At 38.0% G+C, this 25,902-nt stretch overlaps 7 protein-coding genes across 7 annotated transcripts; 5 read left to right on the top strand and 2 right to left on the bottom strand.

The window, feature by feature from the left end:
- Positions 1 to 708: 708 nt before the first annotated feature.
- EV154DRAFT_410543 (CRAL-TRIO domain-containing protein) lies at positions 709 to 1,858 on the top strand (the record flags this gene model as incomplete). Its single annotated transcript, XM_051595406.1, has 6 exons — positions 709 to 890; positions 952 to 1,164; positions 1,235 to 1,418; positions 1,489 to 1,526; positions 1,600 to 1,668; positions 1,735 to 1,858. 6 exons carry the CDS (start codon positions 709 to 711, stop codon positions 1,856 to 1,858), a joined length of 810 nt encoding a protein of 269 aa, XP_051463543.1.
- Positions 1,859 to 3,405: 1,547 nt separating this feature from the next.
- EV154DRAFT_490548 (uncharacterized protein) lies at positions 3,406 to 4,208 on the top strand. The gene is made up of 2 exons (XM_051599437.1): positions 3,406 to 3,519; positions 3,579 to 4,208. The coding sequence occupies exons 1-2, from the start codon at positions 3,468 to 3,470 to the stop codon at positions 4,097 to 4,099; spliced, it is 573 nt and encodes a 190-aa protein (XP_051463544.1). The 5' UTR covers positions 3,406 to 3,467; the 3' UTR covers positions 4,100 to 4,208.
- Positions 4,149 to 4,841, bottom strand: EV154DRAFT_117691 (RlpA-like double-psi beta-barrel-protein domain-containing protein-containing protein). The gene is made up of 2 exons (XM_051593932.1): positions 4,380 to 4,841; positions 4,149 to 4,312 (listed from the first exon to the last, which is right to left on the bottom strand). Exons 1-2 carry the CDS (start codon positions 4,806 to 4,808, stop codon positions 4,199 to 4,201), a joined length of 543 nt encoding a protein of 180 aa, XP_051463545.1. The 5' UTR covers positions 4,809 to 4,841; the 3' UTR covers positions 4,149 to 4,198.
- A 458-nt stretch (positions 4,842 to 5,299) lies between these two features.
- Positions 5,300 to 6,088, top strand: EV154DRAFT_455280 (high mobility group box domain-containing protein). The gene is made up of 2 exons (XM_051597336.1): positions 5,300 to 5,354; positions 5,428 to 6,088. Exons 1-2 carry the CDS (start codon positions 5,337 to 5,339, stop codon positions 5,998 to 6,000), a joined length of 591 nt encoding a protein of 196 aa, XP_051463546.1. The 5' UTR covers positions 5,300 to 5,336; the 3' UTR covers positions 6,001 to 6,088.
- Positions 6,089 to 6,151: 63 nt separating this feature from the next.
- EV154DRAFT_490552 (transmembrane amino acid transporter protein-domain-containing protein) lies at positions 6,152 to 7,708 on the top strand. Its single transcript, XM_051599438.1, has 2 exons — positions 6,152 to 6,407; positions 6,484 to 7,708. The coding sequence occupies exons 1-2, from the start codon at positions 6,232 to 6,234 to the stop codon at positions 7,673 to 7,675; spliced, it is 1,368 nt and encodes a 455-aa protein (XP_051463547.1). The 5' UTR covers positions 6,152 to 6,231; the 3' UTR covers positions 7,676 to 7,708.
- Positions 7,709 to 8,133: 425 nt separating this feature from the next.
- On the top strand, positions 8,134 to 8,556 carry EV154DRAFT_490555 (TB2/DP1, HVA22 family-domain-containing protein). Its single transcript, XM_051599439.1, has 2 exons — positions 8,134 to 8,328; positions 8,398 to 8,556. Exons 1-2 carry the CDS (start codon positions 8,147 to 8,149, stop codon positions 8,510 to 8,512), a joined length of 297 nt encoding a protein of 98 aa, XP_051463548.1. The 5' UTR covers positions 8,134 to 8,146; the 3' UTR covers positions 8,513 to 8,556.
- Positions 8,557 to 16,357: 7,801 nt separating this feature from the next.
- Positions 16,358 to 16,897, bottom strand: EV154DRAFT_400565 (uncharacterized protein; the record flags this gene model as incomplete). The annotated part of the gene is made up of 2 exons (XM_051595273.1): positions 16,358 to 16,724; positions 16,788 to 16,897. Coding segments are annotated over 2 exons (477 nt in total), but the record flags the coding sequence as incomplete, so codon positions are not given.
- Between the last annotated feature and the right edge of the window lie 9,005 nt (positions 16,898 to 25,902).

The following is a 25,902-nucleotide window of genomic DNA, read 5'->3' on the forward strand; positions in this document are numbered from 1 at the left end:
TCTTGTAACTTTCTTGTATTTAGAAAATATATACTTGTAAAAGCGCTGTTTATTATTGTTTGACACAAAACTGTTTTTTCTCTATTTCTCTTTCTTTGAAAACTCTAATCAAAGGGAATAATCAATTTACCAGCAGGAGAAAATCTACTTGACGGTTCTTGTACGAATCAGGTTTTTGATAAAAAAGATAAATGAGGCAAAAGGTAAATTTCAGTGGTCCTATGCCACTAGATATTTACAGGTGATAAGACATGGTAAAGTCAAATTTTGTATCGGCACCTGTAAAATTCAAAAAAAGCTATTTCAGACACCCCCCCCCATTACTCGTGGGCCCATGGGAGTTATCAGATCTGATTCCTATATCGGGGGTTGCTTCAAAGCACCCAAATACACCAAACTTGGAAATGAAAAGCATGTCTCTCTACTTGATTTAAAAAATATTGCCAATATCGCCAAGATTTTTTGTTTCTGCGTAGTATGATAGTTTCTACCCATTGTTCTTTTTTTTTTACTACTGTTGTACAAGACATCGTTGTAGATTACTATTGACAGGTGTTTTGAGAGGGGAAGGGGGGTGGTAAAGATATTGTTTATCAGATCCAATTAATGAGTTGTACTACCTTGTAAAACTTTACATATGAAAATATTCCAAACAATCTAATTTTTCTTTTCTCTTTTATCCTTTTTGTTTGTTAAATAAAATAAATCATGAGTATTACACCCCTTACAAAGGCCGAGAAGGAAGCTGTACAAGCCTTAAAAGCTGACTTGGACAGGGTCAAGACTGCTGCCAACATTCCTTCTGATTATAAACTTTGGGACATTTCACTTGATAAGGACTCGACTGATCCCAAACTTGATGTTTTGTTGGTCAAGTTCTTAAGAGCCAGGTATAAAGAGGACTGACAATGTCATAATAAAATGCTCATACAAAAGCACACACAAAAATAGAGACCTTGATTTAACCAAGGCTTCTCAAATGTTGATTGACACGTTGATTTGGAGAAAAGATTTCAAGACGGATGAGATTTTGGATCAAGTCTACGATGAAAGTGTTTTAGGGTCTGTCAGTTACGTTTACAAGACGGATAAAGAAGGTCGACCCGTATGTTATAACTTTTATGGCGATATTGACCAAGAAGAAGTCTTTGGCGACGTAGAAAAGTAAGTTTGGAGTAGAAGGGAGATTGAAAAAAAAGAAGACTAAATTTTTTATTTTATTTTACAATGTAAGGTTTATTCGGTGGAGAGTGCAGGTGATGGAGAGAGGAGTTCAATTGATTGATTTTGTTGAAACCGACTCCATGGTAGTCATTCATGACTATCATAATGCTTCTTTGTTTGGTCGTTCTTCAAATGCAAAAGCCGCTACCAAGGAGATTATTAAAATTATGCAAGATAACTATCCAGAGTTCTTGGTAAGTAGTTGTGTCCCCCCCCCCATTTTTGTTACAGATATTTTAAAAATGCAAACAAATTCTTATTCAGGCCGTCAAATATTTTGTCAATGTGCCCTATTGGGGAAGGTAAATAAGAATAATTACCTTGTTTAGCTTGAGCTAATTTAGCCTCACTCCTATATTTTTCTCTATGATACAGTATGATCTTTAAGCTGATTCGTCCCTTGTTATCTGAAGCTACTACCAAAAAGTTTATCGTGTGTTCAAAGTAAGTTTTTTTGAAATGCAAACAGATGACCCCCCCTTTTTCGCGTGCTCAATTATTTTTTGTTAGTGACGAGGTACATGCATCTTTGACAAAGTCTATCAGCAACCACAATTTACCTCTTGTGTATCAATCCTCAACCCCTGCAACATCAGTTACAGAATCTGCCAAAAACCCCACCATTACTTTGTAGTAGAGAGATTCTTCTTTTGATCTTTCTACTATATACTTAAATTATTTATTGTGTCTTTTAATTATTATATTATATTAATCTCACTGTGTGTGTGTGTGTGTGTGTGTGTATCATCCCTCCATACACGATCAAACCCTTAAAATCTCTTCCGCTTTTGGTTATTCATACCTTTTTTGACTTTTTTTTTTGCATGTGACACTACCTTAAGCAAAGTTGTTACTTACAAAGAGTCATCCTTAGAGTCATTTAGGATGATGATGATGTGTCTTTAAGCCACACGTATGATATCTGCCTGAAAAAAAAAGGATAGCGTATCCTAGTTACCCATCTGTCTAGTTAATTGAAAAGATAGAATCCATGTACGATGACATACTTTGTAAATAACCATAACAACTGTGTTCTTCTTATTGAATAATTAAGGTCAGAACACCTCTGTGTTTTTTTTAATGCAAAGAAGGGAGGGGTTGTCAGACGATTTGTCCCAACATGTGCTTCTCGTTCATGTTTAATTAAATAATAATACTATACCATTCATCCGCGAAAAAACAATCCAGAATAGAATATGTTTACTAGTCGATGTAAGTGTGTCAAGACGCATATCAGTATGACTTTTTTTTTTTTTGCTTTTGTTTGGTTAAGAGATAGGGAATATGAGCACCGCACATATACACTAGATAAATTAAAATGCTGAGCTTCGATCATCACAATGGTGATACAAGTATGTATTATGATTATGCCGCCCTCATTCATTTTGTTTGCTACATTTTTCATATACATGGAACGAAAAAATCAACATGGTGGGAATAAACATGTGTCAAAAGTGAATTGACACGGTGCGTTCTTTTTGCAAACAAGCACTTCTAGGGTGAATGATTCAAATACTTGAGAAAACATTATGATTTCATATGCAAAAAAAAAAAAAAAAAAGGTCTATCCGTCATTTTTATGTCCCGGGATGGTATTGGATACCTATTTTTTTCCCTTTACAACCTAAAATCCCAAACGTAATAGAACCCCCTTTTTGTTTACTACCTGAAGAAAACATACAAAAGGCCGCTACATACGTCTTTTGATTCCCCCCTTATTTGTTTCGTGTTACACGGCCCAACCAATGGAGACTAGCTGTACCCAACCCGATTCTGTGCGTTCTAGCTGAGTGGCCTACCATTTGTGCAGGGAAGTCTTCTTTAGCACCAATAATTTTCTGTGTGATCCTATCACGGTAATAACATTCTTTTGCTTCTTTATCCCTAAAAAGACAGGATGATCACTCTCCATACACGTTTTGGATGACAGAGAGAAAGTCAAAAAAAAGCTGCAAGATTATCAGTATGCATTTTGTTTATTATTATTATAATGGATATAATAGGCGAAAATAACCCCACTGCTACCCTGTAGTGCGTGAGCTTTATTGGTTTTTCGTCTTAATATTTATCCGTGTGATAAGAGGGTACCTTTTGATTGGTTTAAATGTCTATAGCATTTTTACTATATATGTATCTTTCATATTTATTTCCCTTTTTTTTTTTCATTACATATAAAAGATACAATTTTTCCCTTTTTTTTTTTTATTTTTGATTTTATTATTCATGTTTTTTTATCCATCATTATGAGTTACAATACAACACAAGTCATTTCTAATAATCCAGAAGCGTTACTAGGTAAAAAAAAAAAAAAAATCCGTATAATATGAACAAAGACACTTATAAAGAAATAATAGCGTTCACGACATTGACAACGGATAACTTGATTCATTGCAGCAACCAACCAAATGCACGACGATTACCACCATTAAATGAATTTATCCAAGATTTCTACAAACAAAAAAAGATCCCCTGTGCCGTCAAACTTTTCACATTGATCTACTTGAAGCGATTAAAGAGCAAATTACCCGATCATGCACGGGGAGGACCTGACACACCTTATCGATTATTTCTAGCAGCTTTATTAACCAGCTCTAAATACTTGTCTGAAGCCGGCACAGGATTAACCAGCACACATGTTTCCTACCTGACTCATCAATTATATACACCCAAAGATATTAACCGTATGGAACGTAGTTTCTTGGGCCTACTTCGATACGATTTATGGGTCTCATCAGATCATATCCATGCCTTTATTAAAGCGTATGGTCCTTATATCGACATTGATATCAACTCAGTAAATATACCAGAACACATGGCCAGATGTTTATTAGCCAATTCTCCCACCAACATGACTGTGATTTCCCACCCTGCTTAAAACACCCAATCTTTTTTTTTCTCTTTCCTTTGTACATAATAATAAAGTAAATAACAATGAGGAATTATACCCCCCTCCTTTTTTATTCAATTTATTTATTTAAACAAAGACCCAATTGATTTTGATACGTCCAGCTGATAAATCAGCAATGGCACTAAAGGCAGCAGGACTTAAATCTACTGAGCCCGAAGCACAAGGCGGGCAAGTATCAACCTAGACAGCGAAAAATATATATGAGTGAATATTCTATGATATCCATACAAAGATAAAAAAAACTTACGATTTTGACGGTAACGGATTTACCGTTGGCAGGATTAGTGATTTTAATCTGCTTACCACACATGGGATTTGCATTAGGATTTGCTCCGTTCATCATTTGGGGTGCATTTAGGGCTGCAACGAAATCGGTGTCCGTGTTGGTTTGACCACAAGAACCGAGCCCGATATCAAACCAGGTACCGTCGCCAGAGAAACTTGTTGAGCCGGAACCAGCCGGGGAGGTGGGAGCAGCTTTACTTGTGGTAGTTGTCTTGACTGTAGCTGCCTTTTTAGTGGTAGTGGTGGTTACCTTCTTTGTAGTAGTAGTTCTAGCCGTAGTTTGTCCCCTAGCTGCCTGAAGATACCTTTGCTGATGAACAGAAGCCGTAGAAACCAAGCCAAAGAGTAAGCACAAAGAAAAGATTAATGCGTAAACAGGAGTATATCTCATCTTTTGGTGAGGGTTAATAAGCGTGCAAAAAAAATAAAATAAAAATAAAATAAAGAAAAAGCTCTCTCTTTATATACACGCAAGAGTTACCCATGAAAGATTGAATATAAACAACCATTACAACTTCTTTAATTCAGGTAAAACAAGTTGTCAATTTTTATTTTTTTTTATTTTTTTATTATTTTGTTTTGGGTTGATAATTAATTAGGAGATCTACAATTTGGAATTTCCTATTTGCAAAGGAACGGGGGGGAAACCGTTTTTTTTTTTTTTTTTTGGGGGACTTAATTATTTTACCAAATAAACTGGGGGGAGGGGCGCGCGGGGGTGTGTGTGTGTGTGTGGGAGAGAGAGCCTAAGAAAAAAAAAATTATTGCGTTGTGCGCCGCCGCACGGCCGCATGCCGCAGCCAAAAGAAAGAGAGAGAGAAAAATAAAAATAAAAATAAAAGATTTATCTGGGGGAAAAAGTTTTTAATTTTCCTTTTTCCTCTTTTTTTCCCTCACTAAAAAAAAAGTTTCTCCTCTGATGACCGACACGCGTACCGTAAGTTGGGCAGGCCCCCTCCCCCATATATATATAATAAAAAAAAAAGACTGATTTTTAAAAAAAAAAAAAGAGAGCCGCTGCAATTATCAACCAAATTAGCAAGCAGTTACTCTCTTTAACTGATATCTTGCTTGAAAGTCAACAAAACAAGGCTAGTGTTTCTTCAAACGTGGCTTCTAACGGTACAGACCACGGTGAAGATGCCGACGACAAGAAGAAAAAAAAGAAAAAGATGGAAAAGGATCCCAATGCTCCCAAGCGTAATCTCAGTAGTTATATGCTTTATTCTCAAGCTGTACGCCCTGCTACTGTGGCCCAACACCCTGACTTAAAGGCAGTTGATATTGCCAAGTTAATTGGAGATAAATGGAATGCACTTACAGATAAAGAAAAGCAACCTTATGTTAAGCAGGCCGAAAAGGAAAAGGCAAGATTCGATAAAGAACTTCTCTCTTACAAGAACAAGTTGGCCGCTGAAACTGCTCGTGATGGAACTACTACTCCCATTCCTTCTCCTGCTACTCCTCCTGCCTCTTCTTCTACTGCTGCTGTTGCTACTCCCAAGCGCAAGTCCGATGATACCAAGAAAAAGAGTGAGGATGAACCCTCAAAGAAAAAGTCCAAGTCTTCCAAAAAGAAATAATTGAAAAATTCCCCTTTATCCCCCCCCCCACTCACACACACACACACACACACATGCATTTTAAAAGAATAAAAAAAAATATGCCGTATCTATATTTAAGACCTTAATATTTTGTGCCGCTCTTATTGCCTATGATGTTGGGGGAAAAGAGAGAAACTCTCTCTCTCTCTCTCCTGATACCCACTGATCATCTCTCTTTTTTTCTTTTATCTTTTCACATTTTATTATAAAATGAACTCTGCATCTCTGGATATCATTGAGGTCATTGACCTTGAAAATGATGCCACAAAAGAGGTTCATACCGTAGTTACCACCACAACGACTACAACCAAAAGAACGGTTCAAGTTCATAACAGTACTCATGACATGAGAAATGTGTCAAACACTTCCACTCTATCCAGTATTATGTAAGGTCTTTAAACAACGAATACATTTTTATATCTTTAAGCCTAAACTTTATTTTTGGGGGTTATATCTGTATAGTTGCGTGGTGGCAGGCACAGGTATATTGGCTATAGCACATGCACTCAGTAGATCAGGCTGGATTGGTCTCTTATTTTTAATCCTCAGTGCATCCATGTCCCAATTCACAGGCATCATCCTCATCAAATGCCTCTACACTGAAAATAGGCGACTTAAAGATTATGCAGACATTGGTTTCGCTGCCTTTGGTAGACCAGGCCAGTTCATTGGCTCTCTTTTCTCTCTCCTCATGCTCTTTCTAACTCCTACCATTTATGTAATACTAGCCAGCGAAAATATCTCTGATATACTATCTCAGTATGGTTTTATCTGGCTTGATAGAAGAGCATGCATTTGGATTATTGCTGTAGTCGTAGGTGTTCCATTCATATTAGTCAGGAATATGAAGGATGTTTCCTTTCTCAGTACATTTGCTTCCATGGCTACCGTCTGTCTCTTGCTTGTCGTCTGTGTTGTCTCCATGTCGGATTTTAGTGAAAAGACACATGCTGTACATCATGATGTAGCTATTACCAGAAATATACCGATTGCTTTTAGTACCTTTAGTTTTTCCTATTGTGGGCATGTCATATACCCACACTTGGAAGCTTCAATGAAGACACCTCAAAGATGGTCCAAAGTATTATTGGTAGCCACCTGTGTCATTAGTATCATGTATTTTACCATGGGTCTTGTATGCTATCTCGTCTTTGGTAGTCATGTTGAGTCACCCATCTATAAGAGTCTACCTATAGGATCTTCACAAAATGTAGCCATGATTGTCATCACCATCCATGTCTTACTCGTGATTCCTTTCTACCTCTATGTATTCACCACACGTATTGAATCCTGGCTTAGGATTGATGAGGATGAAGAATCAAAGGACGAAGAAGAAGAAAGACATCAACGCAAGTTAATGCGTATCATTTTACGCCTGGGCCAAGTGGTGGCATGTGGTGTGATTGCCATGTTTATCCCCTTTTTCTCGGATTTCATGAACTTGGTGGGGACCATTTGTTCAGATACATTGACCTTTATTTTACCCAGCATCTTTTGGATGAAGCTGAATTGGTCAAAACGGAAAGGAAAATACTATTATCTCGAATTTATTGCTTGCTTTGCTGTGGCTACTGTGGGCGTCTTTTGCGCTACGTTTGGTACAATGGATGCTGTCAAGGCATTGATTCATGATTACGCAACCAAAGTCACTTGATATTTATGTGTATGTGTGAATAATAATAATAATAATAATAATAAAAAAAAACTTTTTTTTTCTTCTTTTTTTTCTCTTTTCTTTTTATTCTTATAAAAATGAATAAATTCACGCAAGACGCAGTGTGCTTTAAAAGGTTAATCCAACAGGCAAAAGAGCCGTTAAAGGAACAAGAAAGAACACGTAATCGGTTGCTTTTATTAAAACGGGCACATCAAAAGACGACCACGGGTCAAGATCCTGCTATTGTATTCACATCCCTATTACACAAGACTGCATCTATCAGTAGTGGTGAATATCGCAATGAAAAAACTTATGAGGATACCCTTTATTTATTTTAATCATCCTCTCACCTGACTTCCCGACCCATGCCGAGCAAATAAAGTATTTTAATAGGGAGTTTTTTTTTTTATTCGTAAATAAAATAAAAACGTTTATTTTTTAATTCTTCTTTTTCTTTTTCTCCTTCAAATGTTAACATTAGGCATTTACTTTTGTGTGAAATTAGGGCTTTTACAATTATACCCTGCTTATATTTCTTATAAGGCTATCAAGCGAAATAACCAACAAGAGTTTGCATCTCTCTTGACCTTTTGGATCGTCTCCATTTCGTTTCTTGCTGTGGAATATTTTTCCGACATCTTTTTATTCTGGTAAGCTGGTGTGTGTCTGCTGCGGTAAAAAATAATAAATAAATCTGATGTTTTTTTCATGCAAATAAGGTTTCCCTTCTACACTGAGATTAAATTAATCATTGTTCTATGGTTAATCTTGCCTCAGACACAGGTTGGTTTCCCGTCTAAACAAAACAAACGATTCTTTTTTTTAAAAAACTAACATGACCACCAACAAAAAAAAAGGGTGCTTCTGTATTTTACACTACTTATTTAGATCCATTTTTACAAGCACATGAGAAGGACATAGATCATACCTTACTAGATATTCAAGCCAAATTAAAAGAATCCGTCTTGATCTATGGCAAATATGTCATTGAATCTATCAAACGCATGATATCAGACACCGTATTCAAGGTTCAAACTAAAATATTCTCCCCCATCCATTTTTTCTTTTCTTAACATGTATTAAATATAGGGGCATGAACAAGAAGAAGAAGCAACTGCTGAGCAAGCGCTTCCCCCACCTACACAAGCAGAACCACCAGCAGGAACAGGCGGTATCATTAGTCCTTATCACCTTTTCTCCACATTTATTCTCAAATCCGTCACTCCTCCTCCACCTTCGGATGAACCCATAGCAACCCCATCCACACCCATCAATGAACTAGTCGAATTGGAACGGACGGATAGCCACGATTCATTTGTCAATATCAAATCCACTGACACCACAGCTGCACCTCTCACATGGACTGGCTATCTTTCTAGCTTTGTTTGGAAACAGCCCGAACAAGTAGTAGTAGAGTCCAAATAAATTTTTTGTTGTTGTGGGAGGGATTATTTATTATTCCATCATAATCATTTATTTTATGCTTCTTAAAAAAAAAAGAGGATGAGGTTTTTAGGGGGATGGGTAGTTTCATGCATTCACAAGAAAAGAAAAAGTATTGATTGCAAACTGACCAAAAGGATCATCTGGTGTGTGGTTTAAGGGATGGGGGATGGGGTTCAAATTTTGAAAGGTAAGGTATCTCTATTAAATTTCCCACAGTCCATTGGGTGGGGTAAAGGGTCTTTTTTTTTTATAAACAAATCGTTACGCTATCCTCATGTGTCCTAACCAATGTGTACCGAGGAGGACAAAACAGCCGATATATGTATGCATGTCAGCATTATACCCGATCTTTCTTTCATCATCGTTTCACAACCAAAAAAAAAAAAGTCATTTACATGCTCTATATTTCTATCATCTAGACAATCCATCATATTGAATTTATTTATTAATCCTTGTCTCATGCAAGAACATCACCTAAAAATACAATTAAAATTGTACCACTGGATTGATTCAAAGTGTAAACTATATATCCCATTGACTTTAATTACATCACGTCATATAACTCTATTATTCCAATATGACAACACGAATCTATGAAAGCTTTAAAACGTACACATTTTAAAACACTGTAATACAAACTCCGCAAAAAGCTTAAATGCATCGTTTTGGAAGTCGTCACCGTGGTTACTGATCTTGAGGGAAAGTCTCTTTCTCTACGATCTTCATTTTTTTGGTATATATAAATATCAAACTTTTTTCCGCCAGTTACCTGTTGCGTTTGAATGCTGATCATGACCGCCGATCTGCTTTGGGATTCGAATCTTGCTTAATTTGGAGACTGTTGTGGTAGATTGTTTAATTGTGGATGGCTTTAAACTTTTTGGGTGTCATATCAATTTTGTGAGTGAGTTTCTATCATAACCTGCACATTTTTTTTTTACAACAGAACAGTTGGGCTTTCTTATCCAATTTTTTTTTTTTTAGTCGCACAGAACCATTTAGATGCCCCCTATCATCAGTGGGTTCCTGAAGAAGACCTGTTTGATTCAAGAAAAATTAAATTAAATACAATTGCAAAATTGGGTGACACAATAAAGAACAAATAAAGGTTTGCTTATTAAACTTCTTTTCATTTAAGTAATGCAGTAGTTTTTTTTCTAGAGTATCGAAAGTTGTACCAGGTAGCCTAGAAAAATTGATAACTGTCCATGTTTTTTCGTACGAAAAAAAATTAAAAATCACCCTGTTTATCAAGTAAGATTTTTACAAACCCAAAAAAAAAAACGCCAAGCACATTTTTAATTGTCTTGATGTATTTAAAGTAAAATGAGCTGATCGGAGCTTTATCTAATAATACGCAAAAAGGAGAAGCAAAGAACATAAAAAAAAAGGGGGGTGGGATAACCCTTCAAGCATACACTTGTTCGAGGGCAAAAAAAAAGACATGGCGTCAGATCAAAAGTCCTCGTGGTTCAATAAAAGAAATGTTAATATTTGAGGATTTCCTCCACATGTCAGACACAAACATCACTTTATCTCCATTTTCCTGCACGAAGTTTGAAGGACCAATAGTATTTTCAAAAAAAAAAAAAAAAGAATGATCCATATTGGTATCGCAAACATCGGATTAATTAATGCTTGGCTCCATAAATTGAAATGTCTACCTAATACCCTTTAGTAAATAATATTAACCTCCAGTAATCTAAATTGCATCAACATTGAATCCGAAAACTAATAATAAAAAAAAAAAAAAAAGATTGACAGCTTCATGATGACAGCCTATAAAATTTAATATGTTAGAGAAGAGGAATAGCCCTTGCCTTATTTTTTCATACTAGTTCTATAACTAAATGTCATCTAAGGATAATTTCACTTGCCCGATTCTCCCAGCAAGTTTACTGTTGCTGTACAAAATGGTTATACATTTACTTGTTTGGATGAATTCTTGTTAAATAGGATGGAATAAAATAAGTCATACCTGAATGGATTTCTAGCAAACGGTTACCCAATTTCCTGTTAGAACGGATTGAGTGAGCATTTAGATACACAGGTTTTTTTTTTCTGCCTTTTTTTTTTTTTTTTTGAATACATGGCCAGTATGTAACTGGTTAATTTGGTTACTTGTTTAAATAGATGCAAAACTACTCATTCCATTCGATCGTTTGATATAATGAAATGCTTTCATTTGATTATTACTTTGACACGATTGATTATTATATGTGTGATCATTTGAAAAAAAAAATAATAGACAATTGAAGAAACGAGTCTCTGTAGTTCTTTCTTATAAGCTAGGGAGTTTTTTATGATAAAAATATAGGCCCTGTAACATTTAGCAGATATCAAATAAGACTATGAAATAATCAATAAGTAAGGATACCGTCTTATAAAGAGTTGAGTGTGTGGTATTTGACAAAAACAATACACTTGAGAAATAATGAGATAAAAATATGTAAAAGAACTCTGCTGCTATGAAATAATTGATCCGTCTTATATAGCACAACTCTCCTGGGTTTTTAATGATGAGTCAACCGTTCTGGTTTTGGAATAGATCTATACTTTGTTTCCCGTCTTGGGTTAAATGAATATCACTCATTCGAATTGTTTCCAGTTAACGTTGTCCCATATCAGTGGATCGGGAGCACGAGTATTCTAATAAATCTTTAGTGTTACGAGACATCTATTTATCAGATCATGCAACGATTGCTGTAAAAGATGCATACTTGTTTGTCAAGTGTAATTGGCAGTAGAACATTATAGTTGTAGTTGATCATTTATTCATTATCTTTCTTATAATTCTTGTTTGATCTGAGAAGATTCTCTTCTCGATCGGTGATATCGTAACTCAGTGGTATAGCGTCATGTATTCAACTGTCATTCGTATATATCATATTTAGGCCAATCATGCAATGTATAATATAGAGGTATATACTCGTAGTAGGAGAAGTTGTATAGCAGTATACAAGCGTATGCTGATATGCAGCATCAAAGGTTGTTTTGATTTTCTAGTTCATTTATTTAAACGATTTGCTTAATTATTCTTAAGTAAATCGTACCAAAATACGACAGTCAGCTCTAATGAAAGTGGGTAGAGGTGGTCGTCAGCTCTTATTAAAGTGGGTAGAGGTGGTCGTCAGCTCTTATTAAAGTTGGCAGAGGTGGTCGTCAGCTCCTATTAAAGTTGGCAGAGGTGGTCGTCAGCTCTAATAAACGTTGACAGAGGTGGTCGTCAGCTCTTATTAAAGTTGACAGAGGTGGTCGTCAGCTCTAATAAACGTTGACAGAGGTGGTCATCAGCTCTTATTAAAGTTTGCAGAGGTGGTCGTCAGCTCTTATTAAAGTTTGCAGAGGTGGTCGTCAGCTCTTATTAAAGTTTGCAGAGGTGGTCGTCAGCTCTTATTAAAGTTTGCAGAGGTGGTCGTCAGCTCTAATAAACGTTGACAGAGGTGGTCGTCAGCTCCTATTAAAGTTGGCAGAGGTGGTCGTCAGCTCTAATAAACGTTGACAGAGGTGGTCGTCAGCTCTTATTAAAGTTGGCAGAGGTGGTCGTCAGCTCTAATAAACGTTGACAGAGGTGGTCGTCAGCTCTAATAAACGTTGACAGAGGTGGTCGTCAGCTCTTATTAAAGTTGGCAGAGGTGGTCGTCAGCTCTTATTAAAGTGGGCAGAGGTGGTCGTCAGCTCTTATTAAAGTTTGCAGAGGTGGTCGTCAGCTCTTATTAAAATTGCAGAGGTGGTCGTCAGCTCTAATAAACGTTGACAGAGGTGGTCGTCAGCTCCTATTAAAGTTGGCAGAGGTGGTCGTCAGCTCTAATAAACGTTGACAGAGGTGGTCGTCAGCTCTTATTAAAGTTGGCAGAGGTGGTCGTCAGCTCTAATAAACGTTGACAGAGGTGGTCGTCAGCTCCTATTAAAGTTGGCAGAGGTGGTCGTCAGCTCCTATTAAAGTTGGCAGAGGTGGTCGTCAGCTCTTATTAAAGTTTGCAGAGGTGGTCGTCAGCTCTTATTAAAATTGCAGAGGTGGTCGTCAGCTCTAATAAACGTTGACAGAGGTGGTCGTCAGCTCCTATTAAAGTTGGCAGAGGTGGTCGTCAGCTCTAATAAACGTTGACAGAGGTGGTCGTCAGCTCTTATTAAAGTTGGCAGAGGTGGTCGTCAGCTCTTATTAAAGTTGACAGAGGTGGTCGTCAGCTCTAATAAACGTTGACAGAGGTGGTCGTCAGCTCTTATTAAAGTTTGCAGAGGTGGTCGTCAGCTCTTATTAAAGTTTGCAGAGGTGGTCGTCAGCTCTTATTAAAGTTTGCAGAGGTGGTCGTCAGCTCTTATTAAAATTGCAGAGGTGGTCGTCAGCTCTAATAAACGTTGACAGAGGTGGTCGTCAGCTCCTATTAAAGTTGGCAGAGGTGGTCGTCAGCTCTAATAAACGTTGACAGAGGTGGTCGTCAGCTCTTATTAAAGTTGGCAGAGGTGGTCGTCAGCTCTAATAAACGTTGACAGAGGTGGTCGTCAGCTCCTATTAAAGTTGGCAGAGGTGGTCGTCAGCTCTAATAAACGTTGACAGAGGTGGTCGTCAGCTCTTATTAAAGTTGGCAGAGGTGGTCGTCAGCTCCTATTAAAGTTGACAGAGGTGGTCGTCAGCTCTAATAAACGTTGACAGAGGTGGTCGTCAGCTCTTATTAAAGTTGGCAGAGGTGGTCGTCAGCTCTTATTAAAGTGGGCAGAGGTGGTCGTCAGCTCTTATTAAAGTTTGCAGAGGTGGTCGTCAGCTCTTATTAAAATTGCAGAGGTGGTCGTCAGCTCTAATAAACGTTGACAGAGGTGGTCGTCAGCTCTTATTAAAGTTTGCAGAGGTGGTCGTCAGCTCTTATTAAAATTGCAGAGGTGGTCGTCAGCTCTAATAAACGTTGACAGAGGTGGTCGTCAGCTCCTATTAAAGTTGGCAGAGGTGGTCGTCAGCTCCTATTAAAGTTGGCAGAGGTGGTCGTCAGCTCTTATTAAAGTTTGCAGAGGTGGTCGTCAGCTCTTATTAAAATTGCAGAGGTGGTCGTCAGCTCTAATAAACGTTGACAGAGGTGGTCGTCAGCTCCTATTAAAGTTGGCAGAGGTGGTCGTCAGCTCTAATAAACGTTGACAGAGGTGGTCGTCAGCTCTTATTAAAGTGGGCAGAGGTGGTCGTCAGCTCTAATAAACGTTGACAGAGGTGGTCGTCAGCTCTAATAAACGTTGACAGAGGTGGTCGTCAGCTCTTATTAAAGTTTGCAGAGGTGGTCGTCAGCTCTTATTAAAATTGCAGAGGTGGTCGTCAGCTCTAATAAACGTTGACAGAGGTGGTCGTCAGCTCCTATTAAAGTTGGCAGAGGTGGTCGTCAGCTCCTATTAAAGTTGGCAGAGGTGGTCGTCAGCTCTTATTAAAGTTTGCAGAGGTGGTCGTCAGCTCTTATTAAAATTGCAGAGGTGGTCGTCAGCTCTAATAAACGTTGACAGAGGTGGTCGTCAGCTCTTATTAAAGTTGGCAGAGGTGGTCGTCAGCTCTTATTAAAGTGGGCAGAGGTGGTCGTCAGCTCTTATTAAAGTTTGCAGAGGTGGTCGTCAGCTCTTATTAAAGTTTGCAGAGGTGGTCGTCAGCTCTAATAAACGTTGACAGAGGTGGTCGTCAGCTCTTATTAAAGTTTGCAGAGGTGGTCGTCAGCTCTTATTAAAGTTTGCAGAGGTGGTCGTCAGCTCTTATTAAAATTGCAGAGGTGGTCGTCAGCTCTTATTAAAGTTTGCAGAGGTGGTCGTCAGCTCTTATTAAAGTTGGCAGAGGTGGTCGTCAGCTCTAATAAAAGTTGGCAGAGGTGGTCGTCAGCTCTAATAAAAGTTGGCAGAGGTGGTCGTTAGCTCTAATAAACGTTGACAGAGGTGGTCGTCAGCTCTTATTAAAGTTGGCAGAGGTGGTCGTCAGCTCTTATTAAAGTGGGTAGAGGTGGTCTTCAGCTCTAGTTAAAGTGAGTCGAGGCGGTCGGCAGCTCGGCAGCTGTCTCAAAGTATATCACTTACTGTCTTTGTAATTTCTTTTATTTTTTAAGATATTTGAACTACTACAACATTACTTTTAAGAACGTTTGAATATCACAACTATTAACCCTAAGAAATTCATCAAACTTAACAAAAGTCTACACAACTTAATATACAAAATATCATTTCTGTTACCTCGAAATAACATACTGAGTTATTTTGTTGCTCCAAATTGTATAATTACCTGGTCTGACTTGGTTAAGAGCGTATTTATTGTCTCAGTCAGAAATCATCATGAAGGATACAAAGTGCTTCACACTCTTATTTAACTTTATTTTTATTAAAAAATAGCTCGATATGTAAATAGGACAGTAAAAATCAACTATCTTTATGTCGTCACATTTAAGGAGAGGGGAAATACAAAATGCTGATAACAAGAATGGAATAATCAATCGGCCGTTTTGTTCTATTTATGACTGATGGGAAGAAGGTATGATAATGTAGAGCATGAATAGAGAAAGGAGCGGGTAAAAATACCATGAAAGGCGGTAAACCAATCTAATCGTATAATGCTTTGCTGATAAGTTCGATTTTTTATCATTTTCTCGCTTGTTTTTGATGCTGTCTACCAAATCAGTCAACTGACTGTTAAGTAATGTGTTGCCAATAACAGTAATTTGGGCCAATCAATATAAGAAAGTATTGATTGACTTAAGACCATGTAAGTCTAACTGCCATGTTTCAGAAGAAAGAAACAAGCTTTACCAGATTCAATCTCCCAGATGTGTGATATATAAAGCGTCCTCCTTTTTGCGATGACTTTCTCTCCATAATTTTAATAAAGGATAAGTAGACACTCATTTCTTATTACTTCTTTTTTTATTCTGTTTTATCCATTTTCATATCTCAAACATCACATCCAATTTCAATACAGCTTTTTCCCCATCTTTGATAACTTGTGTTGTAATTTCCCTGAGAAGCAAAGATCCAATTTTTTCTTGGCTGATGGATGTGTGGCTCAACTCTTGATCTGTTAGTGTCCAAATTGTCAACAGTTGTAATTCCATCTGCGAAGCAATCGTTGAAACCAAACGGCACATGGTGTAGGTTGACAAATGGTCGAATTTGCTCCTCGCCTGCCTGAGCAAGTACAAGGAAGGCATCATCTGAGAAAGGGAAAGTGTTTGATTTGACAGCTCGGACTTGCAAGCTGCAATGGAGCTAACATCAAGAAATAATGTCGAGACGAAGGCCAGAGGTTACAAGGAAATTGCAAGTACGCGAACCGATAGTCAATTTGAGACCATCAGAAATTGACAGTTGGCATATTGAAAGAAAGCCGTATTGATTAGTTTCGGAAGGAAATGACGTCGCAGCGCCGAATAACTTCCGCTCGTGATGTGCATCGAGTAGTGTGTCTCGAGAATACGGTTCCAAAGCGTTGATAACAATAGCTTTTGAACCTTCGATGATGATCGCACCTACTAGTAGTTGTGATGTGCAGTATCGCATTTGCGGATACTGTAGCCAATCCCTGTTAAGTAAATCAGTCATTTCATCTGTTATTTCCTCGTGCAGGCTATCCGCCAGTTTTTTCGAAGCTTTACTAACGAGAGAGAGAAAACCAGTTAGTATTAGCTTCAACGTCGAATATGTGCTTATTAGTTACGTTGTAAGTCTCAAATGTTGGATAAAGTGATCAGTATCGATCGCCATAACCTCTTTTGAAGAGTGATTATGATTGTTGGTGGGACTGCACCACGTACCTATCGTTTGGTTTTTTGATAGTAATATGGAAGCAACAATTCGTACTGCATATTGTTGTGGTTGTATACAACGGGGACCCATCGGCTCAATCTGGCCAGCATCATTGTATCCTCTTGAGTCGCCTTATCGGCGGTGAGAGAGTCTGTGGATGTCAAGATCACGTCGCGATGTGTGAGACGATGCAGTTTTGTTGTCGATGGTACCTCCAATGATAATGTCGACGGTGGAATGTGCGTGATGCCAACATTGTTTGTCTTTTCGTTATCTGTTTTTTCTTCGCTAACCGAATGCTGATCTGTACTTTCATCTGCCTCTTTTTCATCCACATGGTGTTCATCATAGTCTAAGTTATTGCTGATGCTGGTCAACTCGTTGAGTATTCCTTCTCGAAACTATGGCAACCAGTTTCAATATGGTTCGCCTGTACACCACCATACTTCGAACAGAAAAAGGAACCATCCACAGGACTAGTTTTATGCTTTCCCTTTTTTCTTTTCTTAATTACAATGGACGCATTTTAGGTCATGCTTGTGGAGAAACTTTGTTTAACACAGAAAAAAATAGATAAAAAACAGGTAAATAAGATTAATAGTGCTTGTAGGCTTTTATTCTTATTATTCGTTTTAAAACTGAATCCCTTTCTATATTATGGTAGAAGGCAGGGTATTTATAGTTATTGGGATCTGTAGTTTAAACGGTTATCTAATAGTTAGTGAAGGTACCATTGGGTGGTATAATACATGTCCGATGGTGCCTTAAATTTAAGCAGTCATTGCCTTTATGATTGGATTGATTCGTAAACAATGAGCTAGTCTTATTGTTCTGTCAGAATTGAGAGGACGATGGTTCTAAGAAATCTTAAGTCAAACTGAGTTCTAAAGTAGTAACTCAGTTTTTATACCTGATGTTCTTTTCTTTTGTGATATTGTATTTGGTATATGAGTCGATCATGTGGGATCGACGATTTATTTATTTTATTTTATTATTTATAAGTGCGATTTTAGCACAATGCTGTCTAAGATGGGTGAAGAATGATTGAGTTAATTTGTAATTTTTATGGCATATTGAGCAAGCGGAGCCTTTTTTCGTTCCTGTTGATGGGTGTCAAGCCTACAAAAAATAATGATGTGAGAATGAAGAACCCACCCAAAAAAAACAAGGACAGAATACCATACCTTCTCCATAATACACGACGGCTACGGACAATGTCTGCACCTTCGTATTTTGTAAATTTTTCTACATATTTTGGAACCATCAGCGGATACCTAAAGACAGCTTACTACTCTACATTCTGACCCACCGTGGTTGGTAATGTAAGATAAAGGCTTACAATGCCTACAATGGGTAATGGGAAAGTCTTCATCGTATCGAGAAGTGTAGCTTTAGCCGTAATAATAAAAAATGGGAGTCTATCCTTTTTTTTTAAAAAAAGGTAATATTTTAGTGTTTTTAAAGGAAACAAAAGTTGTTATTAACTAACATTTTCCCAATATTTAATACTTCTCTTTAGAAAGATGATACTCTTCAGCATAAGAATAAAAAGAAACAAATGAAGAGAAGAAGGGAAACAAAAAATGTTTGAATGGTTTTTATTTGTAGACTGATAAACAAGAGTTGGCTTATGTCAGGATGATCTAATTGTTTATTCAATCAGAGGTGAGTTTTATTTATAAGCTGATAAACAAGAGCTGGCTTACGTCAGGATGATTTAACTGTATATTTACTCATCAATATGTTTGAGCCTTTACATACTAGAATACAGGCGTATTCATAGTCCTAAAAAAACAGACGCATAAAAAAGTATGTAGTTAATAGAAAATAAAGGGAAGTTCTAAGCGCTGTTGTATCGGGATCTGATTTACCTGTTGACTTAATAAAACTTTATACTCGCAGACTTTCTTGACTATAATACAAAAATCCACGCACGTTAGGATAATGTACTATTTCGTAAAATTAGGGATGTAAAAGGACTACTGTTTTATTGAATTACGAAAAACCACGACTTTATAATATCACCGCGTAGTACATAGTACTACTCAGGCTACCACAAGATATAATCCCTTCGTATCATTTCATAAGCTTTACATCAAAACACGGTCACAGAGGGCTATTGAGGCGCTATAGTGGTTCGTACTCTGAAATATCGCCTTACCACATTACAACCCCTCTTATCCCATATTTCTATTTGGTATAATAACTTAACGGCACTGCCAATCTAGGACGTGTCTTGTATAACTTCATTTGGTTTGCATGATAAGTTAATGGCAACCGCATTTCTTCGTCTTTAACCACGTACACATTCGTCCCTACGACCTCAGCAACACGAAAGGGACCTAACCACCGTACCAGCAAAGTTACCCTATTATCGGCAGGACTTCTTTCATGTACCATTACGAGATCATTGACATAATACTTGACTATCTTAGTATTCCTGTTGTATCTTTCGATCATATTTAACTTGTACTTGTGGATATTCTGTTTGGCCTTTGGCAGGATATTTATATTAAGTTTGATAATCTCCGTTATACGTTCCCAAATGGCTTGATCATCCTCTGTGTCATTTTCATACTCATGATCCGCCTCTAACAACTCTCGGGGTTGACGACCATATACCAGTTGAAACGCCGAATATCCATGGTCTCTTTTAGTCGACGTTCGCATTACATATACGGCGGCTGACACCCACATATCCCAATCGTTGGTGTATGTCCAGGATAATTTCTTTATGATCGCTTTGAGTGTCCCGTTTGCTCTCTCGACCTTGCCTTGTCCCTGTGGATGGTAAGGCACTCCAAATCGGATTTGAATTCCATATGATCTCATCATCATGACCTTAACCTCTTCTGCTTGGAAATGTACCCCATTATCTAGATGAATCTGATTCGGTTTTCCATACTGACATACCCATTCGAACAGTGACATGCATGTAAAGGCACTACTTTGTGATGCGGTCGGCTTACATTCAACCCACCCAGTTAACTTGTCTATAATCACCAACGCAGCATTATTCCCCTGAGCCGTAAGAGGTAATGATATATAATCCATACTGATATTGGAAAACGGTTCATAACGGAAGGATTTTACATCTAGTGATAATGGGACTGGTGGATTTCGAGGACCAAAACCTTGACATAATTGACACGAGGATACGTAACGTCTAACAGTATCGTAATAGCCAGGCCAGTAATAAATCTCCTTGATCTTGTCAAAAGTTCTCGATATACCCATATGTCCAGCCAATAAATGATCATGATTCTGTTTCAGCACCGCTAGGACCTCATGAGTTTGTAACACCTTTCTTCGTGGAAATGTACTTGATTCACGCTTGAACAGAGTCCCCTGTCTTACTTCATATTGTCTAGCTTTATTCTTAATGGCTTTCCGCTTCGACTCACTTAACCCCTCTCTAAAGGTCCAGGCGATCAGATATCCACATAAATCAGCATACTCCTGTCGATCCATACCATCTTCATTCGAAAAGATATTTTCTTCTCCTAGCCCCTTCGCTTTCTTACTAATTTTTGATTCATCTTCTTCATGACCATGTTTGATACCATTGAGTGGGAGATAATAGTCTTCGATAATTTCATCTAGTTCTGGACCTATTGAGTATGCGGCTTGTAACCTGGACAGAGCATCTGCATTTGCATTTAATTTTCCCGGACGATAGATTATATCAAAATCATAAGCTAACAACGAAGCTTGCCAACGTACTACTTTCGCCGATGCTTCTTCATTGAACTTGATTAAATACTGTAAGCTTTTCTGATCCGTGTACACCACAAATTTATGACCCAACAAATATGCTTTAAAGAAATGAATAAAGTACACGATGGCTAGGAATTCTTTTTCGTAGATACTAGTACGCTTTTCTGCCTCCGTTAATGCTTTACTACCATAGTATACCGGTCGTATGAAGTCTTCATTACCCGCTTCCGCTTGTGATAACACGCCCCCAATACCCGTATTTGATGCATCCGTAAATAATATGAATGGTCTTGTAAAATCCGGATGAATTAATACTTGATCGCCCGTCAATAACTCCTTACAGCTTTGAAATGCTTCTTCTTGCTCATGTCCCCAAACAAACGGAACATTTTTCCGTTTCAGCTTATTCATAGGTGATATCAAACCTGATAGATCCCTCAGATAACGCCGATAATATTGTATCATGCCTACAAACTGACTTATTTCTGTGACAGTTCTTGGTCTTGGCCATTTTACGATTTTATCTATCTTGGCTGGATCCATTTTGAAACCTTCTCTTCCTACCAGATGTCCCAGTAATTTCACCTCTTGGTAACCGAACTTACATTTTGAAATCGATAGTGATAGATTTGCAGCTTTGGCCTTTGCTAGTATAATATCCAATTGCTTCACATGTTCATCAAACGATTTGGAAAATACTAATCCATCATCGATATATATAAGAAAGAACTTATACAATTCTTCGAAAAATATCGAGTCTACACATGATTGCCATGCTTGCGGACTAACTTTTAATCCCATCGGTAATCGTTTCCAACGATATTGACCAAACGTTGTTGCGAATCCAGTATAATCCCGGCTCTCTTCATCAATTTCGAGTTGCCAAAAACCCTTTAAACAGTCAAATACCGAATAGTACTCTGCCTTCGCCAATAACGTGAATAGGAAATTAATGTTGGGTATGGGATATCCTGTATCTCGAACTGCTAGGTTGATTGGTTTGTAATTGAGACATAATCGATATGGATCTTTTTGTCCTGCCAGCTGAGTCGGAACACCACTCGTTAATCCAGAATCAGGAACTCCATTACTTGCATACTGTAATCTTTCCATTGAACTGATATCATCAACCTCGTTCTCCTCTACTTCGTTCGTTTCATTTATATTATTGATAGATATGGACCATACTGCTTTTGGTTCTTTTCTACCAGGCGAGGAGATCAATTTCGGTACTTTCTGAATTTTCTTAAACCTCCTTCTTGGTGCTCGCTGCTCCTTGTTATTCGGTACTAATACCACTGCTGCAGCCCAAGGACCAGAACAAGGTTCAATCATGTCCAATTCGGTTAATTGTTTTAGATACCCTTTCAACCATTCATTAGCGGCAATAGGTAACATCCTTGGTGCGACTTTCACTGGTTTAACATCATGTTTAACTTTTATGGTGTATGGTTCAACTTTTAAGGATTTTATTTCTTTTAGGGAAGTAGCAAAAACCGACTTATGTTTCTTCAATACCGTGACCAATTTCTCTCTTTGACTCGGAGTCAGGCTTGGGTTGATATCCCAATTAGGCGTGTCATCTTCACCCACCGCACATACCGATGCCTTTTCCACATTATCTTTCGACCCATAAGTGATATGATATACACTTGACTTCGCCTGTTTTGCCCTGACTTCTACCAAAATATTGGAAATACCTAATGTTTCCAATTCTTCCTTCGTTGGTTCGAAGATTGGCCCTTCTAGGATGGATGGTGCATAGATTGCCTGATCACTATCATGATGGTTGATGTACATGTCTGTGATGATGTCCATGATTTCCTCAATTTGTTGCATGTACTGCACTCCTACAGGTACTGTACTTTTATTCAACAATTGTCCTAATATGGTATCCTTCTTGAGCTTTACGACATTCACCGTCATATTGGCCACCACCATACAATAAGGTTTATCTACTTCTGACCTTTCCATCACCGTTGGCATGATATACAACCCGTACTTGTTGTAAATATCACCAGAGGGTTGTAAGACCTTATCCTCTTTCCAATTGGTTGAGGGTTCAGATAACTTTACCCATAATAGCTGACTCTCCCCAGGTTCAAAAACCCATTCGTAATCTATTAATACGTCTTTCAGTTCTCGGTTTCTTTTGTTATCAGATACGGTCGCAGATACAGCCATAGCGTTGTTATCATTCTCTACTGCCAAGTCGAAACCTTCACCTGCAGGGTGAGTAGGGATTTCATATAACTTGTTGGTCTCCTCCGAGGTAAACACCAAATTGTTCAGATGGGGATTCGTCGCTACCTTAGTCGCCAAGATAAAATCCATGCCAATCAATGTTGGGGTCAACGGGTTCTGGCTTACACAGAATGAATGATGAATTGTAACTTCAGCTGAAAATTGTAACTTTAGCTTAACCACACCAACCGGGATATCAATCTCCCCACCAGCGAACCTCAACACCTTATCCGTAGGTAACACTGACGATTCCTTTCCCAATTGTTTGACCAGATCCCAATGGACTATTGATACTACAGCACCACCATCAATCAGAAATTCACAATTTCGTTGGTCTTCCACAATGGCCAATACAGATTGAAGACTAGTTCGATCCGGTACCAAACTTGTCGTGTCCAAATTGATCATATTTACCGCTGGCAGCTCATCCTTGTCAATTTCCATGGACTCGGCCATACCTTTAACCATCGATTTTGTTCTATTCGTTGAGGGTTGACCACCTAATAAGTTGAGATATTGATACCATAGTTCAGGAGCATAGTATAATAATTGAGGTAGGGCTACGTGTATTTGGGTATCCCATAATTGTTTCTTCAGATCTAGGTGCTTCACCTTTTTCTCGTCATCTAACATAATAGGAAACTCCCGCTCCAGTTTTCTCGCAATAGAGGGTGGTATCTCACCACGTTGTTTGGCTTCAACATCCAATTTCTTATACTCTGCCTTTGCCTTTCTAGCCTTTTCCAGATTTTGTAACCGAACCGCTTTCAACTCTTCTGGCGTCTTCTTCGTAGCACCAGTAGCATAGACCTTGTGTTCTTCTGTTTTGGCTCCGTGCGTGATAACATGTATTGAGGAACTATTTGCTTTAGGATTGTTTGTAATAGAAGGTCCCTCTACTCCTAAGCATGTAGGGGACCGTTCTGAAAATCCTTCGACTCTTGGAGGGAATTATTCGTTTGCCCTTCACCACCGTTCTCCTGGTTACGTTTAGGACAATTAAAAGACGAATGATTTGCACGTTCACAAGTATTACACATTGAGTTACAGTTTCTAGCGAAATGTCCTACACCATCACAATTGTAGCACCTTAACTTATTTCCACCTGTACCATGGTTACCATTATGGCTCGGATAACTAGATTGGCCTACTTGAGCAGCATTGTTCTTTTCCATCATGTCAACACGATCCTTGACCATGGCTAATTCATTCTCAATGAGATCCAGCTTCTCCAACTTGGCTAATACGAGTCGTTCAAAGTCAGTCATATTCGCCTTATTGTTATTTGCTGTACCACTTGAATGGTCTGTGCGACTATTGTTACGCTCAAATCTGCGCACAGCATTTACGGATGTACTACCCACGATGTTTTCTTCGTCCGACGTAACATTCAACACCTTACGATCTTCGTATAAGCAGCTCTCCGCCCAACGCAACAACTTCTCCAAACCATCTAACCCATCAAGTGTCTTCTTTGCCTCTTTATTAAAAGGATCTTTGAGCTTCTTCTCACAGAATATACGGACTTGAGGTAGTAAACCTTTCATGATATCTCGAACCTTTTGTTTTTCAGTACGGTCAATACAATCAGGGCCAGCACGTTGCATAAGATAACGTTTAATCTCCATGAATTCCAAAGGTGTCTCTTCATTGGTTTGGGTTCGTTCTTCGTAATGCTTGGTATACAACTCATACCACTCCTCCGTGATATAATTTTCTTTGAACTTGGACAAAATGCAATTCTCAGTACCATCATCGTAAAGTAAGGTTTCGAATGTTTTCATATCATTCATTAGATGGTTTTTCATCCACCTTTCAGCGTGACCAGTTAAACATAGAAGGAAAGTCTCTTTCTTCCTCTCGTCCGTTCGCCAATTGTTCCACTTAGATACTTTCTCAAAGTCTTCTAAGAAACGTAAGGGGTCTTGTGTTCTACCCGTACCAGAGAACATGGGTGGGGACCGAGTATTAGTCTCCCCAGTTGCCACCGTGATTTGTTTATTGGTTTCTTTATCAATGATTAAGACAGACATGTTATGGTCTATTTCTTAGCGATTTTTGTTCTTGACTACGATATTATTTGTAATTAGGACCCAGTGGTAAATAGCCTTCCCAGGATTTGTAATTACCTATAATATTTAAAACTGTTGTTCTTCAGTATTCGTTCGACTTGCTTTGTTCTATTAAGTAACGCCCAGCTACTCCACCAAATGTTGTATCGGGATCTGATTTACCTGTTGACTTAATAAAACTTTATACTCGCAGACTTTCTTGACTATAATACAAAAATCCACGCACGTTAGGATAATGTACTATTTCGTAAAATTAGGGATGTAAAAGGACTACTGTTTTATTGAATTACGAAAAACCACGACTTTATAATATCACCGCGTAGTACATAGTACTACTCAGGCTACCACAAGATATAATCCCTTCGTATCATTTCATAAGCTTTACATCAAAACACGGTCACAGAGGGCTATTGAGGCGCTATAGTGGTTCGTACTCTGAAATATCGCCTTACCACAGCGCACCGAAATCGGGCTTTAAAATATATTTATTACATAATACATTCATTTTTGGTGTGCGAAAGTAGTGCACCGAGCTATTACATAATATTTTCATTTTATGTGCGCGGAATGGGTGCGTCAAGAAAGGGACAACGTATTTGTACTATATTTCATAAGCAACAGTACTTTGCTCAAAAAGCTCCCTTCTTTAAATTTTAGTCCTATTTATACCTATCAAAAAATGAACATTTTTGAAGTAACAAAATAAAGTAATCGCGAATGGTCGAAACCTTTGGAATCGTAAGTACTTTTGCTATTCTAGTGCATTCGCGTTCCATTGCCGATAAGTATGAAAGAAAGAATAACATCGTATTCGTTACTATCGGATAAAAACTAAAAAGCAATGACGTCTTCTTAGCTTGGTGAAAACAAAGTAGCCGAACAGTAAAATGTGTATTGCCAATTGTTAATTTTTATCATAAGCATGCTATGAAGGAATAACCTGATTTATGTGAAACTGCTTATACGTGTTAATCTTATAAGAATGCGAACAAA

The sequence above is a fragment of the Mucor mucedo genome, assembly GCF_025094135.1.
Source record: "Mucor mucedo strain NRRL 3635 chromosome Unknown EV154scaffold_2, whole genome shotgun sequence".
NCBI classification, from domain to species: Eukaryota; Fungi; Mucoromycota; class Mucoromycetes; order Mucorales; family Mucoraceae; genus Mucor; species Mucor mucedo.

Excerpts from the sequence above, each read along its gene's own strand:
- EV154DRAFT_117691 (XM_051593932.1), bottom strand. The coding sequence starts at position 4,808 with ATGAGATATACTCCTGTTTACGCATTAATCTTTTCTTTGTGCTTACTC. Across the intron at positions 4,313-4,379 it reads AATCCGTTACCGTCAAAATC|GTTGATACTTGCCCGCCTTG; the intron begins GTAAGTTTTTTT and ends TTCGCTGTCTAG.
- EV154DRAFT_490555 (XM_051599439.1), top strand. The coding sequence starts at position 8,147 with ATGTTAACATTAGGCATTTACTTTTGTGTGAAATTAGGGCTTTTACAA. Across the intron at positions 8,329-8,397 it reads TCCGACATCTTTTTATTCTG|GTTTCCCTTCTACACTGAGA; the intron begins GTAAGCTGGTGT and ends CATGCAAATAAG.
- EV154DRAFT_490548 (XM_051599437.1), top strand. The coding sequence starts at position 3,468 with ATGAGTTACAATACAACACAAGTCATTTCTAATAATCCAGAAGCGTTA. Across the intron at positions 3,520-3,578 it reads TAATCCAGAAGCGTTACTAG|CGTTCACGACATTGACAACG; the intron begins GTAAAAAAAAAA and ends AAGAAATAATAG.
- EV154DRAFT_490552 (XM_051599438.1), top strand. The coding sequence starts at position 6,232 with ATGAACTCTGCATCTCTGGATATCATTGAGGTCATTGACCTTGAAAAT. Across the intron at positions 6,408-6,483 it reads TCCACTCTATCCAGTATTAT|TTGCGTGGTGGCAGGCACAG; the intron begins GTAAGGTCTTTA and ends ATATCTGTATAG.